General features: G+C 49.2%; 5 protein-coding genes across 5 annotated transcripts; 3 read left to right on the top strand and 2 right to left on the bottom strand.

Moving 5' to 3' along the window:
* Positions 1 to 815: 815 nt before the first annotated feature.
* N7482_001826 (polyamine acetyltransferase) lies at positions 816 to 1,759 on the top strand (the record flags this gene model as incomplete). The annotated part of the gene is made up of 2 exons (XM_056683951.1): positions 816 to 1,670; positions 1,730 to 1,759. 2 exons carry the CDS (start codon positions 816 to 818, stop codon positions 1,757 to 1,759), a joined length of 885 nt encoding a protein of 294 aa, XP_056547557.1.
* Positions 1,760 to 2,370: 611 nt separating this feature from the next.
* N7482_001825 (putative GTPase NOG1) lies at positions 2,371 to 4,661 on the top strand (the record flags this gene model as incomplete). The annotated part of the gene is made up of 5 exons (XM_056683950.1): positions 2,371 to 2,391; positions 2,464 to 2,572; positions 2,701 to 2,802; positions 2,856 to 4,543; positions 4,620 to 4,661. The coding sequence occupies 5 exons, from the start codon at positions 2,371 to 2,373 to the stop codon at positions 4,659 to 4,661; spliced, it is 1,962 nt and encodes a 653-aa protein (XP_056547556.1).
* A 4,412-nt stretch (positions 4,662 to 9,073) lies between these two features.
* Positions 9,074 to 11,078, bottom strand: N7482_001824 (esterase/lipase family protein; the record flags this gene model as incomplete). The annotated part of the gene is made up of 6 exons (XM_056683949.1): positions 9,074 to 9,136; positions 9,199 to 10,227; positions 10,272 to 10,297; positions 10,355 to 10,689; positions 10,740 to 10,920; positions 10,967 to 11,078. 6 exons carry the CDS (start codon positions 11,076 to 11,078, stop codon positions 9,074 to 9,076), a joined length of 1,746 nt encoding a protein of 581 aa, XP_056547555.1.
* Positions 11,079 to 13,025: 1,947 nt separating this feature from the next.
* N7482_001823 (FAD-binding oxidoreductase) lies at positions 13,026 to 14,417 on the bottom strand (the record flags this gene model as incomplete). The annotated part of the gene is made up of 1 exon (XM_056683948.1): positions 13,026 to 14,417. One exon carries the CDS (start codon positions 14,415 to 14,417, stop codon positions 13,026 to 13,028), a length of 1,392 nt encoding a protein of 463 aa, XP_056547554.1.
* Positions 14,418 to 15,140: 723 nt separating this feature from the next.
* On the top strand, positions 15,141 to 15,723 carry N7482_001822 (uncharacterized protein; the record flags this gene model as incomplete). Its single annotated transcript, XM_056683947.1, has 2 exons — positions 15,141 to 15,242; positions 15,319 to 15,723. The coding sequence occupies 2 exons, from the start codon at positions 15,141 to 15,143 to the stop codon at positions 15,721 to 15,723; spliced, it is 507 nt and encodes a 168-aa protein (XP_056547553.1).
* Between the last annotated feature and the right edge of the window lie 373 nt (positions 15,724 to 16,096).

Genomic DNA, 16,096 nt, shown 5'->3' with positions numbered 1-16,096 from the left:
GAACGTGATTCTGCAGAGATCTCTGACTTGAGCTATGTCAGATGATGGGGGACAAAGGTCCCAAGCTCCTGCATCACGCCAACCACCACTAGCCACCGGAGTTTCTAGAAGTCCAGGATCGACACCGACTCACGGGATCCGATCGAGAAATCCCCCGGCTGCTGGGAAGGCGGTGGCTGGTTCGGGGGTGAGGGGTACGTTGGAGTACTTGCAGGCGGCTGGCCGCCGTGGAAGAAGATAGGAGGCAGTCGGGCGGGCACAGTACTGCCAGGTCGCTCCACTCACGCCCCGCCACTCTACCTTCCCTCCTTCTTTCCATCTGAACATCCGAATCGCAGGCTTTGTGGGACACCAGCACACGTAACTCACTCTTGAATACCCTTGCTGGTAAGTTGAGGACGATCCAGTTCACCCCTCCTTACTCTCATACCAGCCCGCCCAGTCGCCAGCCACTACCCTCTCCTTGCGCACACTGCCTGCGTCGCAAATTCTTATCTTCCGCTGCCTCAGAACAACCCCAGGCCAATCAGAGGGACCAAGGGAATAGCGGTTGAAAGAATTCTGGGAGCTGTCTTTTTGTCTGGACTTCCTTTGGGATCGGTCCTCTCAGCATACTTGCATATCAACTAACCCCCACCGGTCTAGATTGCCTCAAACCCCCCTCCAGTCTCCATCAACGCCACCGAACCGGGTCTCCTTGCAAAAAGAGGCGACCGTGCACCTGCGCTCCTACGGACACGCGAGCATTCCCTCATCTCGCAACAACTACCTCCTATATTTGCTGCGGTCGATTTCTCCACCCTTCTGACTTCATCATGTCTGACCCCAGTGAGCGGCCTTCGGAGTCAATGGCCGGCCCAGATACCTCTGGCCTGAAGCCGCTGTCCAATGCCAATGACGACGAGCTGCAGTCCCTGTCAAACCCCAACAACGCCGAGCTGACCCGGATCATGGGCCGTGCGGGCATTGCGGTGACAAATGGCGGGTTCCCGCTCGATGACCCCGAGGACGAGGAAGAGGTGGACGAGGACTACGTCGCCGTCGACCAGGAAGATGTGAACGACTACCCCTACTGGTTCCGCCGGCCCCCAACTCACCACCGCACCAAGCTTGATGAGCTGCACCCGTTCGTCCAGCTGCTTTCGGTATCCAATGTGGAGGACTGTGTCAATGTCGAGAATGCCTTCCCGGAGCCGGAGCGCTGCTCGCGTGACAAGTTCATTTACCGCCTTACTCGTTGTCCGGAACTCAGCCTGGGTATCTTTACTCTGCCCGTGCTTGAAGAAGGCAAGCCCAAGCCCCGAGCGACTCTTATTGGACATATCATCGCCACCCGGACCTCAGAGCCCTTGGTGACGGACCGAGCTATGTGCCTGCCGAATAGATGGCAAGATGAGCGCTGGGCCTTTGAGAACAACGAGGCCGTTGGCCATGAAGAGGGTGGCAGCACCATCGCCATACACTCCGTAGCCGTGCTGCCGGAGCACCAGGGCAAGCAGGTTGGCAGCACCCTCCTGAAGTCGTACATCCACCGTATTCGTGAGGCCCAGATTGCGGACCGGATTGCCATTATCACTCATGATCATCTGGTTCCTTTCTACGAGTCGTTCGGTTTTGAGTCCCGCGGCCTTAGCAAGTGCCAATTCGGTGGAGGTGGCTGGGTGGACTTGGTATGTTTTGATGATCTTCTCGCCGTTGATTCCCGTTTGACTAACTTGGTTTACTATAGGTTTTGCAGCTTGGTAATGAGTCGAGCTAGTGCTCTAGGGGGTCCTTTGTTTTGCATCCTTCCGGCGTGGAACGTGTGTGTGGCCTGTTTGCCGTTCTGCTGTCTTCGTTTGTTTTTTTTCTCTCTTCTATTTACGTTTCACTTGTGTGTTTCTCCCTCATGTCCCCGCTACGCACGCTATGTCCAGTCATCGGTTTTTGTCCTCGGTTTTGAAAGAAAATGGAGTTTGTCTTTTTCTGGGGCGGGATGGTGATGGCCAGTCTTTCGGATTATCCTGGGAAAGGGGATTGGGCTTCCTGAACTTGGTCATAAGGGCTTGTGTACCATAGTTGAAAATGCGATGTACATGAGCATGCCTGGTCTCTCTGATATACGCAACGAACTTAACCCAACATCGAGACTCTGATGAAGGGCCATCAACATGGAATGCCCAATCTCTGTAAACTTTGCTTTTGAAGAGACTTATTCAGAAACACTCCAAAAGTGGCTCGGCTACCGCATCCAATCTGGCCCCCGCAATTGCTGACCGCCTGGCAGAAAAATGTCCGACAAACAATTTTTTCGTGGAGAACGAACTGGACCCCCAACCACCTCCCACTCCAGAGTCAGTACACTTCCCTGTTTGACTCCTGTGGCCCATCATGAAGACGACGTGGAAGGATGTGAGTGTCTTTGTTCCTGCGGTTTTGCACTATGGTTCTCAGGAATCCCCAACTGATCAGTTTCACCGCTAGATTGCGCCTGTGCCCACGAGCCAGGAATTTCTGGACATTGTCCTGAGTCGCACTCAGAGACAGCTGCCCACCCAGATTCGTGCTGGTTTCAAGATCAGCCGTATTAGAGGTATCTTCCCCTTCGTTTAATCCTCAGTCGAACCGATTTTGCTGCGAATAGTGGGCGACGGCAAAAATAAATGTGATTGAGGTTATCGATAAAGGCAGTATCGCTGATCGAATTTTTTTCTACCGCAGGTTTCTACACTCGTAAGGTCAAATACACCCAGGAGACCTTCTGTGAAAAGTTCCAGGCCATTCTCGATGGATTCCCTCGCCTGGCGGACATTCATCCCTTCCGTAAGTTTTTCCTGCGATTCGATTGCCTCGGAGTGGGGCCTAACGCCGATCAGACAAGGATTTGATGAATACCCTCTACGACGCCGACCACTTCCGCATCGCCCTCGGCCAGGTCTCGACTGCCAAGCACCTGATTGAAACCGTGTCCCGCGATTATGTCCGTTTGATCAAGTATGCGCAATCTCTGTTCCAGTGCAAGCAGCTCAAGCGCGCTGCGCTCGGTCGCATGGCCACTATCTGCCGTCGCCTGAAAGACCCTTTGGTCTATCTGGAGCAGGTCCGCCAGCACTTGGGTCGTCTGCCCTCGATTGATCCCAACACCCGCACTCTCTTGATTTGCGGTTACCCCAATGTCGGCAAGTCTAGCTTCCTGCGCAGCATCACCCGCGCCGATGTCGATGTTCAGCCCTACGCATTCACCACCAAATCGCTGTTCGTTGGCCACTTCGACTACAAGTATCTGCGCTTCCAGGCTATTGATACCCCTGGTATTCTTGACCACCCTCTGGAGGAGATGAACACCATTGAAATGCAGTCGATCACCGCTGTTGCTCACTTGCGCTCTGCTATTCTTTACTTCATGGATCTGTCTGAGCAGTGTGGTTACTCTGTTACGGATCAGATTAAGCTGTTCCACAGCATCAAGCCTCTATTTGCCAATAAGATTGTCTTCATCATCGTCAACAAGATCGATGTTCGCCGCCCCGAGGATCTGGACCCGGAGCAGCAACAGGAGCTGCAGGAGATCCTCAAGGCTGAGGATGTTGAGATGCTGCAAGTCTCGTGCACCACTACCGAGGGTGTAACTGCCGTCAAGAACGCTGCCTGTGACAAACTCCTCGCTGAGCGTGTGTCTCAGAAGCTCAAGTCTGGCAGCAACACTGCTGGTACCCCTGGTGGCCGTCTGGGTGATGTCCTGGCCCGTATTCACGTTGCCCAGCCCATGGGCGGTGTGCAGCGGGAGACCTTCATTCCCGAGGCCGTCAAGAACCTCCAGAAGTATGACAAGGAAGACCCCAACCGCCGCAGACTCGAGCGCGACCTGGAGGAAGAGAATGGCGGTGCCGGTGTCTACAGCTTCGACATGCAGCGCGACTACACCCTGGCCGACTCCGAATGGAAGCACGACAAGATTCCCGAGGTGTGGAACGGCAAGAACATCTACGATTTCGTGGACCCGGATATTGAGACCAAGCTGGCTGCCCTGGAGGAAGAGGAGGAGAAGCTGGAAGCCGACGGCTACTACGAATCAGACGAGAGCGTCGAGGACGCAGAGGACGCCGACATCCGCATGAAGGCCGACCTGATCCGCGAGAAGCGCACTCTCATGCGCAACGAGGCCAAGATGCGCAAATCGCTCAAGAACCGTGCCCTGATCCCCCGCTCTGCCAAGTCCAAGAAGCTCTCCGAGATGGAGCACGGCCTCGACGCCGCCGGCTACGAGGTCGACGCTGCTGGCTCCCGCGCCCGCTCCCAGAGCCGGCCCCGCGGCCGCACCGCGACTCGCGAGGCTGGCGACGACGATGCCATGGACTTGGATGATCCCCGCAAGGCTATTGTCCGCGCGAAGAGCCGTGCCCGCAGCCAGGCCGCAACTGATCGTCGCAACGACGGTGTCGTTGATGAGACGGCTCGCTCGAAGGCTGATCGTCTGCATAAGCTGGGCCAGAAGAAGATGAACCGCATGGCCCGCCAGGGTGAGGCTGATCGTCACACTACCGTCTCGCTGGCTAGGCACTTGGTACGTACCCACATCACTAACCCCGATCCTATCGCACTTCGACTCTTAGAAAATCATGCTAACCCGTCTGATACAGGTCGCCGGAAAGCGCGGCATTGGCAAGAACGATCGCCGCTAAGGCTCCAGCGCTTAATCATCGTCAATTGGTTCCGGGTTCCCTTTCCTCCATACCGGGTGCACAATGGTGTTGGGCGTTGTTTTCTTCTTCCATTTCTGTTTATTCCTTTTCTTTGTTTCCTTTGTCTCCATTCTCATTTGACACGGGATTTTTTCCACATTCCATGCACTACTCGGCATCTCACTGCTCGTGGGCCGGGCGTGGATCGGAAGATGAAGTTTGAACAGCTTTACGATTTGTGGGGGACTAGATCTTTGTTTATATCTCCCAGTCATTAGGACCAAAAGTTCTGGACTTGACTTGATGAATGTTGCATATACCAATACAGATGAAATTTCTTGGTTATGAGTGGATCCACTTGGCCGATTTTCTTGTTGGTATACTGGTCTGTTTGTGTAGGTGTGTAGGTCAAAGAGCCAAGGTAATGAAATGTTCTGTTTTCATTTACTATTACATTATTACGTATTATCTTTGCTTCTTTATGCATATCCGGCGTATAAGTCGACTGGAGTCTTTGAACACAAAAGACGCACGGTTGCGCCTTTCAGATGAACAATGGGACGAGAAGAAGGCGTAACATAGCGTAACATAGAGATAGCTGATGTGCACATCGATACTTTATTGTTGTCTTAATTAACCAAAAATCCTTTCAAACAATTAGAACCCCCGAGTCAGTGGCCTCGAGGGTGCTTATAAGAACGCTCAGTTCCGGCTAGGATTGAAGCCCATCATCACAGCCAACAGGCGAGTACAGCTTCACTCCCATCTACTTGTTTGATCACTTTGCTTTCAACAACTCATCGCAAAAACCTTTCATCTGCCATGCATAACCAAAAGCCTCAGATTGACCGAGCCCACTATGACCTCCACCTGGCATTTTGCAAACAACAAAACCCTCTTGACCCCATCCACTGGATGATCCTTATGGTTCATCCAGGCGACGATCGCTGCATCTGGTACCACTCTGTTGGCTCCCCGGATTACGGTTATGATTGTAAGATCGAGCCTAATCGGCGATTCGATAGCTGGAGCATAGAAAGCAAGTTCTTTCTAACCCAGATCCCTGTAAGCGCAGCCCGCACAGTCAGTCAACAAGCTATCGCTATCCCAAGACAGAGCTGTCAATATTGGGCTGTGTACCTGATATACCGGCTTGAGAGGAATGGGTTGATGTATAGTGGTGCCTCGGACCATTGGAAACATTACATTACCTACCCTTATGGAAATCAGGGCTCCGGTCGCTTGTTTGACTGATTGCTTTCTTCGATACGTCCTTTAGCGGTATTCATTTTCTTTTCTTACAGTGGTGCCCGACATCGCCTTGCATGTCGGAGACAGAGATGCTCTTTCAAACCCGAATCACATGATGTTGTAAATTTAGAGGTTTTCTACCAAACATGTAAAATTTCTACGCTCATATTATGATACCTGTATGTATAATATAAGCGTCCAATATACTGTAGATATACTGTAGTATACCTGTTGTGGGGAACCTGCAGGCCGCATGGGCTCAGTATGGCGGTTAGTCGTCGCTGTCAATTAGCCAGCGTATTTATAAATATCCCCCATTCTGAGGCGAGATACTATTATGACGATCAACAATAGTGAAACATCTTGTGTTGCTCAACCGTCGAATGAAGAGGAAATACATAGAGTCATGTGCTACCTATGGCGCTCGGAAAGTTAATGTTCCGAGAGAATGGCGCGAGGTTGGCCCATTCTCCCTTTCAGCCCGACTTCGGAATGCAGTAGTCTCACATGTCGCAGAAGCGCTCAACTGCACCGATTACTATTATGGCTATCTCTGAACCGCTCACACCTTTGTTCGGGCCTCCGTCGACGGAGCTCCCTAAGCCGCCAGTGCCATATACTGCCAGGTGGAGATTCACCGCAACATCTCACACTGTTTCGGGTCCAACACCGGTAGTGCAAGGCTGCTGCATCAACAGTGAATGTGACAGGATGGAGAGAAGGAAACTGCTTCCAACCGACCGATTCTTAAGGCATCCCCCTTTGCCCGGCAAAGAGGGATATGATACTGTCAGCCTAGAGATCATCGACCTCTTGATGGCCACAATTCTCAGGTATTCACGGTCCGACTACTAGACTTTGAGTCAATATCACAGCTGCTTCCTCAGAAAGGCACAGTACTTGTTGCAAAACTATACGACCCACTTTACTTTGACGATGACAAAGGGCACCTCAACCCATTCCTCTGCGTGGACAAATACTACACTCATGAGGCCAATGCATATATGGCCCTCAACGAACTTCAAAGTCAAGGGATTCCAAGATACTACGGGTCATACTCCTTGAGTCTATCTGTGAAATCAGTGCACACACGGATAGTTCGAATGATTCTGGTCGAGCATATCGAAGGTATTCGCCGTTTAACGTATCCCCGACCAGGAGTGAACATGCAGTTGATCTATCGTGCAGTAATTGTGTGAACGAATTCTTTTATGAGATATTCTAGCTTTTTGTTCTTAGACTTTTGGATTCTAGGGAAAGATGATATTGCAGTGACAAAAAAGAAAGTTTAAACGTAAGAAAGTTTCGACCATCAGATGAATATGTCAACACTGACCCAATATACTACGCAGTGCATGTCGAATATATGAGCGCATTGTATGGTCCTAATCAAGACGTGTTATAGAATAAGAGGGGAAAATTTGTGACCGAGAAATCCAAGATTACAAAGATGACGATGTAGCCTTAAAACTAATAATTAGCAGAGCGACAAGCCCCCTTCATAGTTTATAACCTTGATCCCACCTATTCAAGCCTCCCTTCGTTACACCATATGTTTGAAGCAATCGCCAACAAATATGTCCGCTTCTCTCCTTACGTTCTATTATTAACCTCTTCTATTTTATTGTTGTTTGCTGGGATAGCATGCACGGATAATTCGGCTCCTCAGACCCGCCTTTTCTTCATAAAGGTGAGAAAGCGGCCAATAATAGCAAGTGCATCCAAGATGCTAAAGAATGGAGGCAAACATTACCGCCTCGAACGCCTTTGTTATGATGCCACGGTTTCCCGACCACATCAGAATCGATCGCGACTATGGGTCACAACCGGGCACTTCCAGTCCCTCCTTAAGGCCTCTGACTGTGGCCGAGGGAAGGAAAGAAACCCCTTCTCATTTTTCTGAACGATCGATCTCCGCTGTTCCAGACTTGTATTTAATTGGCCTCTGGGGTTATTGTTAGGTCTGGTCTAATGCCTCAAGCTGGATCGTCACTCGTTGTTCCCCGCCGAATGTCCAATTCGGGTTTAATTTCACGGACATTCTCCTCTCAACGGAGCTATCAACTTCAACCCCATTTTTGAAATCCGCGGATCTGTATCATGTAGCATCGGCATGGTTGAAGGCAACCTTTATCATTGCGTTCATGACTAGCAGTGTGATGGTAAGCGTGGGCATGATGTTCGGGTTAACAGTCCATGATGCTCCAAAAGGCAGCCTTGTAATGGGCGTAATAGCCAACGTAAGTGCCTTTGGGTGTCTACAAAAACATAGTTCTGACATTTGGGGAAAGGTGGCGGTAATCTTCACTTTGGCCACCACGGCTTTGGCGACAGTGGTGTTTACCACTCTCGTGAGGCAAATAAATGCCGTATCTGCCTCAACTGGTATTGAAGCATCAATAGGTCTCTCCAGTATTATAATTTCGTGGCTGGGGCATTATCTTCTTTAGTGGCTGGACTCACATGCTTGTTCATTGCCCGCTTCTCGGAGTCCACACAACTTGCCGGCGATCGTCAAATATATAGAGTAAGGAGGAGTCATCGAGACCAATAATAATATTCTTAACAGCCTTCGTGAATAGCTTTATTCCAAAGATAATTAGCGGCTTAAGAAATTCCCGGATAATTCCGCAACTAGATCAATGTGTCCTCCGATCAATATTAATGTCCTCCCGGCTCAGTCCTCTCAACCGTCTATACCTACACCCGGCTGGTACTGAAGCTACGACCTCAAGACCTAGCCACACTGATTCGATTACGGGCTCCTCGATATAGCTATGAAGGAATATACCGACTAGTAGCAGTCACGGGTGAGCAGTGACACCTTTAGGGATAATATCAGGAAAGCACGCGATGTGACTCTTTGAAAATTGTCTCGACCTCCTGCAGATTTATGAGGATCAAGATTCAGGTTCCTTTGTCAAGTATGGCGTGAAAGTAGGTATCGCCCGGCGATTCGTTCGCGACCTAGGCCATTGGGTGAAGCAACGTGGAGAAAACAATGGGTCGTGAAGAGTAACAGTAATTTTGTTTCGGCATTATATAGTCAACAGGGAACAGCCCTCATCGGCATACTTGTTTTCTTGTACGGGATAGCTTCCAAAGTATAGATAAATGACAATTGATACCGGATTCTTAGTACAGTCTGAATACATTTCCGCCTACTGTGGAAGGCGAGAAACGATAGTCGCAAGCGCCTTATACATATCCACTGTTAACATTGACTTATTAAAATCATCAGCTCTGCTTCCTTATGGCCATTCTTGGTTATGAAAAGGAGACTTACTGTGTCTTCTTGAATAAAAATGCCAATTTCATCGGCATGATCCAGACCAGTGGTGACACCGAAGTGCCAATATTTTCCTCTGGCAGTTTCTACTTTCTCTACACCGTGCGGAAATTGACGTGCATCTGCGATGAGATCTTTGGTTCGGTTATTATGCTGGTCTCCGTTTCGATTGAGTGGGCCTTTCATAGAAGCTGTGTTCACGATGCCATCATTGGTTTTCCAATCATGTGTATCGTCCCCCAGAATCTTAGCTTGAGATTCGGTCAGATTGTAGCACCCAATAGCATACGCAGCTGGGAGCATAGGTGGAAACATGCTAGGCATTGGTAGATAATCCGGTGGCCCAGGGATTCTGATTGTGTAGCCAATGTACTCGAGAAAGTGATTAACACTGTCGATAGCCCAGCTCATAACGTCGCGAAATCGAGTCAGCGTAGACACAGTATACCATCCGCCAATGCCAACGCCGGCATCAATAATCAGTCTGGCGATTCCATCTGCAAGTTGGCCGCTCAACTCTGGTATGTTTGGTATGAACCCGCCAATGAATGGAATTGAGTTTAGTGCTCCTTGAACAAATTGAGCAATATTACTGACGATTGGTATCGAGGTGAGAAAGCGAGCGATAGTTAACGGGAATGACCTTAGTGCAACCAATGTCCACGGTGGCCAGTCGTTCGGGAATGGCTCCACGCAGATGAAGGACAGACTGAAGTAGTATACGTCGCCTGAGGTGGGAATGGTTGAATTGTTCAAATTATTGACCCCAACAATGGTATTATCATAGAGTCCATTGTGGTTTGATTCAAGCCATCGACGCACTGGTCCAGATTGAGCCCGATATATCAGAGATTCCAGCCTCTCTCGCGTTTCTGGGAAAGATTCTTCCGTCCCTGCTGCAGTTTTGCCTCTTTTGATTCCCCAATGATCAAGTTGAAGATCATAGAATCTGTGATTTGTATCATTGAAGGAGAGGGTTGCAAACAGGCGGCCAATTAGCTTAGTCCTTTCTTCAGTAGTCGCTACCTACTCACATTAGAGATATCCAAAAGTAAAAGATGGCAACATACTCGGAAATAATTTTGAAGAGCATCAACTATTGTTGTGCCCCTGTGCGGGGTCCCGATAGTTGAAACTGAAATAGCCCACTTACTGCGTCCAGGCTCATCAAAGTAGGTCAGGTGCGCTGGGATGTCACTTAGTGTGCCATCTGTCAAACCCCGCGAGCCATGTTCCATAAGATGGAGTAAATAGCGAACCGTATTTCCTCCTTGCGAATGGCAAATAAAGTGAACTGGATTATTTTTGCTCCAGACCCAGGGTTTCCTTTTTTTCATTTCGTGATCTTGCGTGAATATAATCGGGAGTTTTCGCTTTTCTGTATGCTGTTCATATCCATGCTTGTTTGGAAAAATGCCGCCGTAGTCGACTTTGATACCCTCAGAATCATCTTTAAATGTACCTTTTTCCACATCATACCGAGTGAATCTGTATAGTTGAGAAGCACGCATGTCAAAGTTTCCATCTCGAGTACATACCTTCCAGATGTAAGTTGAGCAAAAAGTTCACACGCCCGTTCCCAATTAGAAGATATAGGTGCTATTGGGGTTACAATCACTGTGTAACCGTCTTTCGCCAGTTGCTGTGGAATGTTCTCAATGCCGCCCCAGTAATTGACAGCACCGAAAAGAGGTGTTCCCCATCCCGAGAATCCAGGAACTGGTGAAGTTAGAAGAGTTATTTCAATTTGGCTATAAGGCCTTACCCATCACAATAGGAACTTTCTGAGCCTCTCTATTGAAATTGTGGCTCTCGGTCAATCTCGTCGCCAGTTCTTTTAGGTTGGCGACCCCTTCTGCATTGTGTTGTGACTCCATTCCAGAAGATCTGGCTCTTGTGAAGTAGGCAATCCTTTTTCTCTGTCTTAAAAGTTAAGCGTTTCAAATTCGTAGAAGAATTGCGGCATTTTAAATATATCTCTGGTTGAGCAAGGAAGCCAGTTTTGCGAAGCTTATGTAACTCTAATCACATGTTAAATCTATTCAAGTCTGGAACTTTTCCTTCCCTGGGTCCCGGGGGTTGTGACGTAGACCAGCAGAAGCAGGCGTCCAACAACAGTTACAATGAAGCAGACTTCAATGCCTAGCTAGACGAAAAGATTGACAGTAACTTCAATTTCGCTGATAAACCTAGCATATAATTTTAACAAATTATCATATCCGCTTGCGACGAATATAACGTAATTCTGAGATTCAGCATGAATTATATATTCAAGACGGCGTCAGATCGATCCTTTTAGGCTATCCTATGTTGCGAAAACAAAAAATCTAGGAGAGCCTAAAGATATCACTTACGTGTGAATGATCGAAAGTCAAAGGCTATATAGCATTTTAGCTGGTGGTTACGATAGAGCTGAGTCTTGAAAACGGTACCCTACTAAATGTCTAGTTTGTGATTAGCGGCAAGAATCTCCGAATAAAGTATAGCCACATTAAACCGGACAAAACCTAATATTAGCCATAAGAATAGTTCCCAAGCCACTCCTAAGCTGCCAAGAATAGTTCACAGGATAAGGACGAAAACGGCGTATATTCTGCTTTGACCCGAACCCCGGCACCGCGTTCTCTGTGGAAGTCACTTATTCAATAATATCAAACGCCCGTTGGTGTCTACTGGCATCATATGCGGGGTTATTTCAGGTCGACTTTGATTAAATGGGAAAGACCTATGATTATACTTGCTTATTACTGTCAGATGAATGTTAGAAGCCAGACCTGACGTCGACAGCGTTTTATTTGGTTAAGCTCATATTAGGTCCGTTCAGAAGCAAATCTTACTTTTAACCGTTACCCCGCGGCCCCGTCAGATCATCGACCGAATCTTAAAAATTAAGTTTACGTGTGACCGCTTACCGCTACGGCAGTATTACACAAGACTTTCAACATAGGTGATCTAGTACTCGTTCACCGTCCGGCGGTTTTTAGAGATGGTCTAGGACTGCCCCCCAGGTTGGTGCGGGTATCGTCTGGCGGGATCAGCAACCAGAGCTATAGTTAGCGGTGGACTGCTCCTAATCATATCATAAACACGCTAAAGTATTGATAGTGGTACATTTGGTACCATTTCCATAACGCAGTAGACAGGAGTTAAGGTGAAAAAAATGTTGTTGCGCTCAAATGTCGTGCGAAGAAGGTGAGCATTGTTTATTTTTCCACCCATGTCTACCCATGATGGTCTATGACGCGAGGAATGGTGGTGGTGCTGAAATATCTCCTGAACGACACGGCCTCCATTTTTAGAGCCATGCAATATCGATGGACCTTTTATGTCTGATTGAGATGGTGATATCGGCATGAGGTTTGGATGCTCACTTTGCGAAAACAGACTATCACAGAAGGAAGAGGCCAATCGGGTGTGACTTTCCCATCACAAAATGCCGCCAATCTTGTACAGTTTGCCTGTAAAGGATGGACGAGACGCATAGTAGAGTCTGCCTATCCACGATCTCGCCATGCTACCGTATATTGAAGAAAACCAAGGAGTCATGTAACATATACTGGAAACTACGTGACAGAGACTTCGATAAAGAACCTATAGTGACGCTTTTCCGATTTGGTGTTGATAATTTGCGGTAAGTTCACGGTACTTGATAATGATTGTAGAATAACAGGTTCATGAAAGCAAAAAACAGAGATACAGAAGACAGCACAGTTGTGCACGTTTGTACCCTAGTGAACAATTGCGCTCAGGTGGTCGGCAATCAATCTACGAGGCCCTCATTTCAAACATATCCTTGCCCTCCTCTTGCCCGTTGGCCTGCGCGTTTAAAGGTAATTGGCGAACATGGTCGTAAAAAAGTCGTTGAGGAACAAACCCTTTGGGTCGAGCTGCTCGCGTATCTGAAGAAACTGCCGGATGCTCTCGGGATCGTGGACCTGGGCAAAATTGCTGATCGCCCCGTCGCGCGTCTTGTTGATATGAGGGATGCCACCGTGACGCACAGCAACCTCATTAAAGGCAAGGCGAAACTCCCTCCACTTGGGATCCTTCGGGTCAGGATACTCAGGGTCAACCGCCATCATGTTGGCACTCCGGGATCGCGACAGCAGGGACGCCTGGTCCTGCTTGATAAAGTAGACAAGTGCGGGCAACGGCAAGATGAAGTCATGCTGCTGCCGAAAGCGGTCGCTCAGCTGCAGAAACGCCCGAATCATGTCACACCATTTCTCCTCAGGAAATACCCAGTCATAGAATTCAAAGTTCGGATCGTCTTCGCCGTAGATGACGCCACGATCGCACGGATCGACGATATAGCGACTGTGGCGGATGATCTTCAGCGGCAAGTCGACCATCGCATTGTGGATCAGTCCGGCCTTGTCGGCCGAGAGGCGTAACCCCGTCACGGCCTTCACCAGGGGCAGAAACAGACCCCCGAACAGACTGATGTTCCTGCTTTCAATCGGGTCGAGCCAGGCCGTTGGGGAATCCGGCCTCGGTATCGCCGGATCCAAGAACTTGCGGCATTGCCAAAGCAGCTTGCCGGTGGTCGGAAAAAGCATACCGAACACCTGGTCGTTGGCTGCTTTTAGCGCCTGCAGCTCCGCTGCAAAGTTGTCCATGAACGTGTTGATTTGCGCGACCTGGAAACTGACCTGCAACGGCCGGGTCTTGAAGACACTCACGGTGACCTCGCAGACTACGCCGAGCATGCCAAAATGGGAGCGAATGGCAGGCAGGTATGCCGCATTCTGCGATTCCGAGATTTCCATAATCTCGCCGGTTGGCGTGACCAGCTTCACGCCGAGAACGAACGACGAGAATTGCGCAGAGCGTCTCGTTGAGGTGTCATTGGCGTGCGTGCCGCTGATGGCGCCGATCTGGAAATTGCCCCATTCCAGGACGACAGGAGGCTGGAGGCCGAGTTCTTTCAAGTGGGCACACAGCTGGCGCAGGGTCACGCCTCCTTGCACGGTGACCGTTAGCCGCTCCTGATCCACGGAGAGGACGCGAGCCATGTTCTCCATCGAGATGACGATGCCGGTGCCCACCGTGCATTCAGTGGTCGAATGCATGGCACCGACAACGGTCACTCGTTGGTCCTGTTTAAAGGCTTGTGTGACGATGGCTTGAACGTCCGAAACCTGTGTCGGCATCTTGAAGCGGTCATCGGCTACTTCAAACTGGATCTCATCATTCCAGTTGGTAAGAGCGGGCATAGTTGCAACTTGATTCAATCAAGATCCTGTTTTACTCCTGCTTATATGAAGAAGAGCGAATCTCTCTAGAAGTCAAAATAGTGAGAATAGGATGGAAATTCAGGACCAAGGGAAAGATAAGAACGAAAGTATTATACTTCAGAACAGATAAAAAACGGTACTTCAGTGTTCGCCATCCTACCAGTTCTGTGTCAAGTCGAATGGTAACAAACCTTAAGTAATAGAAGTAACAATAGGTTAGCCAACCTAGTAGAATGAGCTCATTATTCTTAAACTGTGGGGAAGGCCTAGACCTACCTCCCCTTGAGAACTTAGTTCGTTGCCAAGACTTGTGAAGCTGGAGTGCTAAAATCTGTAATAATGAAAACAGTTTTATTACTTGACCAGTATAATAAGTTGCAGTTAATCACCCGAGTAGATGTTATCCAGTTGACAACAAAAGGCGCAAAAGCAATAACTTGTCAAGATGCTCGATCAGCGTTCTTGGACGAGGTAATCAAATCGCAAATGCAACGCCGCCCGCCCCACTTTGTGCTGATAAAATTTATCTGAGAAACAGGATTCATAGTAGTTCGGCATTCTGTGGGGAAAAAATAAAGATTGTCACCGACATGAGGAGAACCTTCTATTGACAGAGCCTATTCTATTAATTACATCAACATTTCGTTGACGTATGATTCAGCCGTCCCCATTTGGGTACCTCGACTTGTCAGTGAGCGCTTCATGGTGAGAAGGGCGGGAGGCTTCATCCCTGCAACGACTCTGAACTTGCTTGCTGCCGCGTGGATTCAGTTCCAGATCCACGATTGGTTTCAACATGAAAGCGTGCGTGTTTTCTTTGTGCAGTTCTGTCTCCTACATGGCGTGTAAGACCTGAAGCTGCCGTATTGCTGACCCCCAGTACCAGAGCGATGAGTTCTACGATATTCAACTCCCGCCAGGGGATGAGTGGCCTCACGGGAAAATGTTATTACCATGCACCAAACCCGATGAGACACTTGAGCCGTCCGACATCAATTGCCCAGGATACAAGAACACCAACACCGCGTGGTGGGACGGCTCGCAGATTTACGGCTCGAGCGAAGCTACCACAGAGAGCCAACGAACTAAGGACCCAGACGGGAAGCTGTTGCTCACCCAGAGAGGCAAGGGGGTGTTCCTACCCCACGACGACTCCGGGAATCCCAAGACTGGGTTCAGCGATAACTGGTGGACTGGCATGGAAATGCTGCATACGCTATTTGCGATGGAGCACAATGCCATTTGTGACATGCTTCGCGCGGCATATCCGGTCTGGACTGGGTAATCTGATACGGGAACCTCAAAGAACCGGAGATCTTAACGAAAAACACAGAGATGAGATATAAACCTTGAACTCGGCAAAGAATTTATCGAAGGCGCTGCATGCATGTGGATGGCCAACTATCCCATCCTAATTATCACCGCAAAGCGCCAAGCATACGGCCGGGAAAGCCCAATGGCCTACGGAGTGCTCTCGTATAGTCCTCCACCCGCGCACCTGGTCACCGCAGTCCGGAAAAACACTAGCATCGCAGGGCCAAGCCAGGGGCATTGACCATCATGACATGATCTGGCCAGATGCTGTGCAGGAACAAGGCATGGTTTAGGAAGGAGCGTCAGAGACGGACCCACCATGTTTCCCCCTTTTGTGGCCTTGT

This window comes from Penicillium canariense (assembly GCF_028826845.1).
Source record: "Penicillium canariense strain IBT 26290 chromosome Unknown utg000001l_segment0_segment0, whole genome shotgun sequence".
Taxonomy (NCBI): domain Eukaryota; kingdom Fungi; phylum Ascomycota; class Eurotiomycetes; order Eurotiales; family Aspergillaceae; genus Penicillium; species Penicillium canariense.
This window is presented reverse-complemented; position numbering and strand designations above follow the sequence as displayed.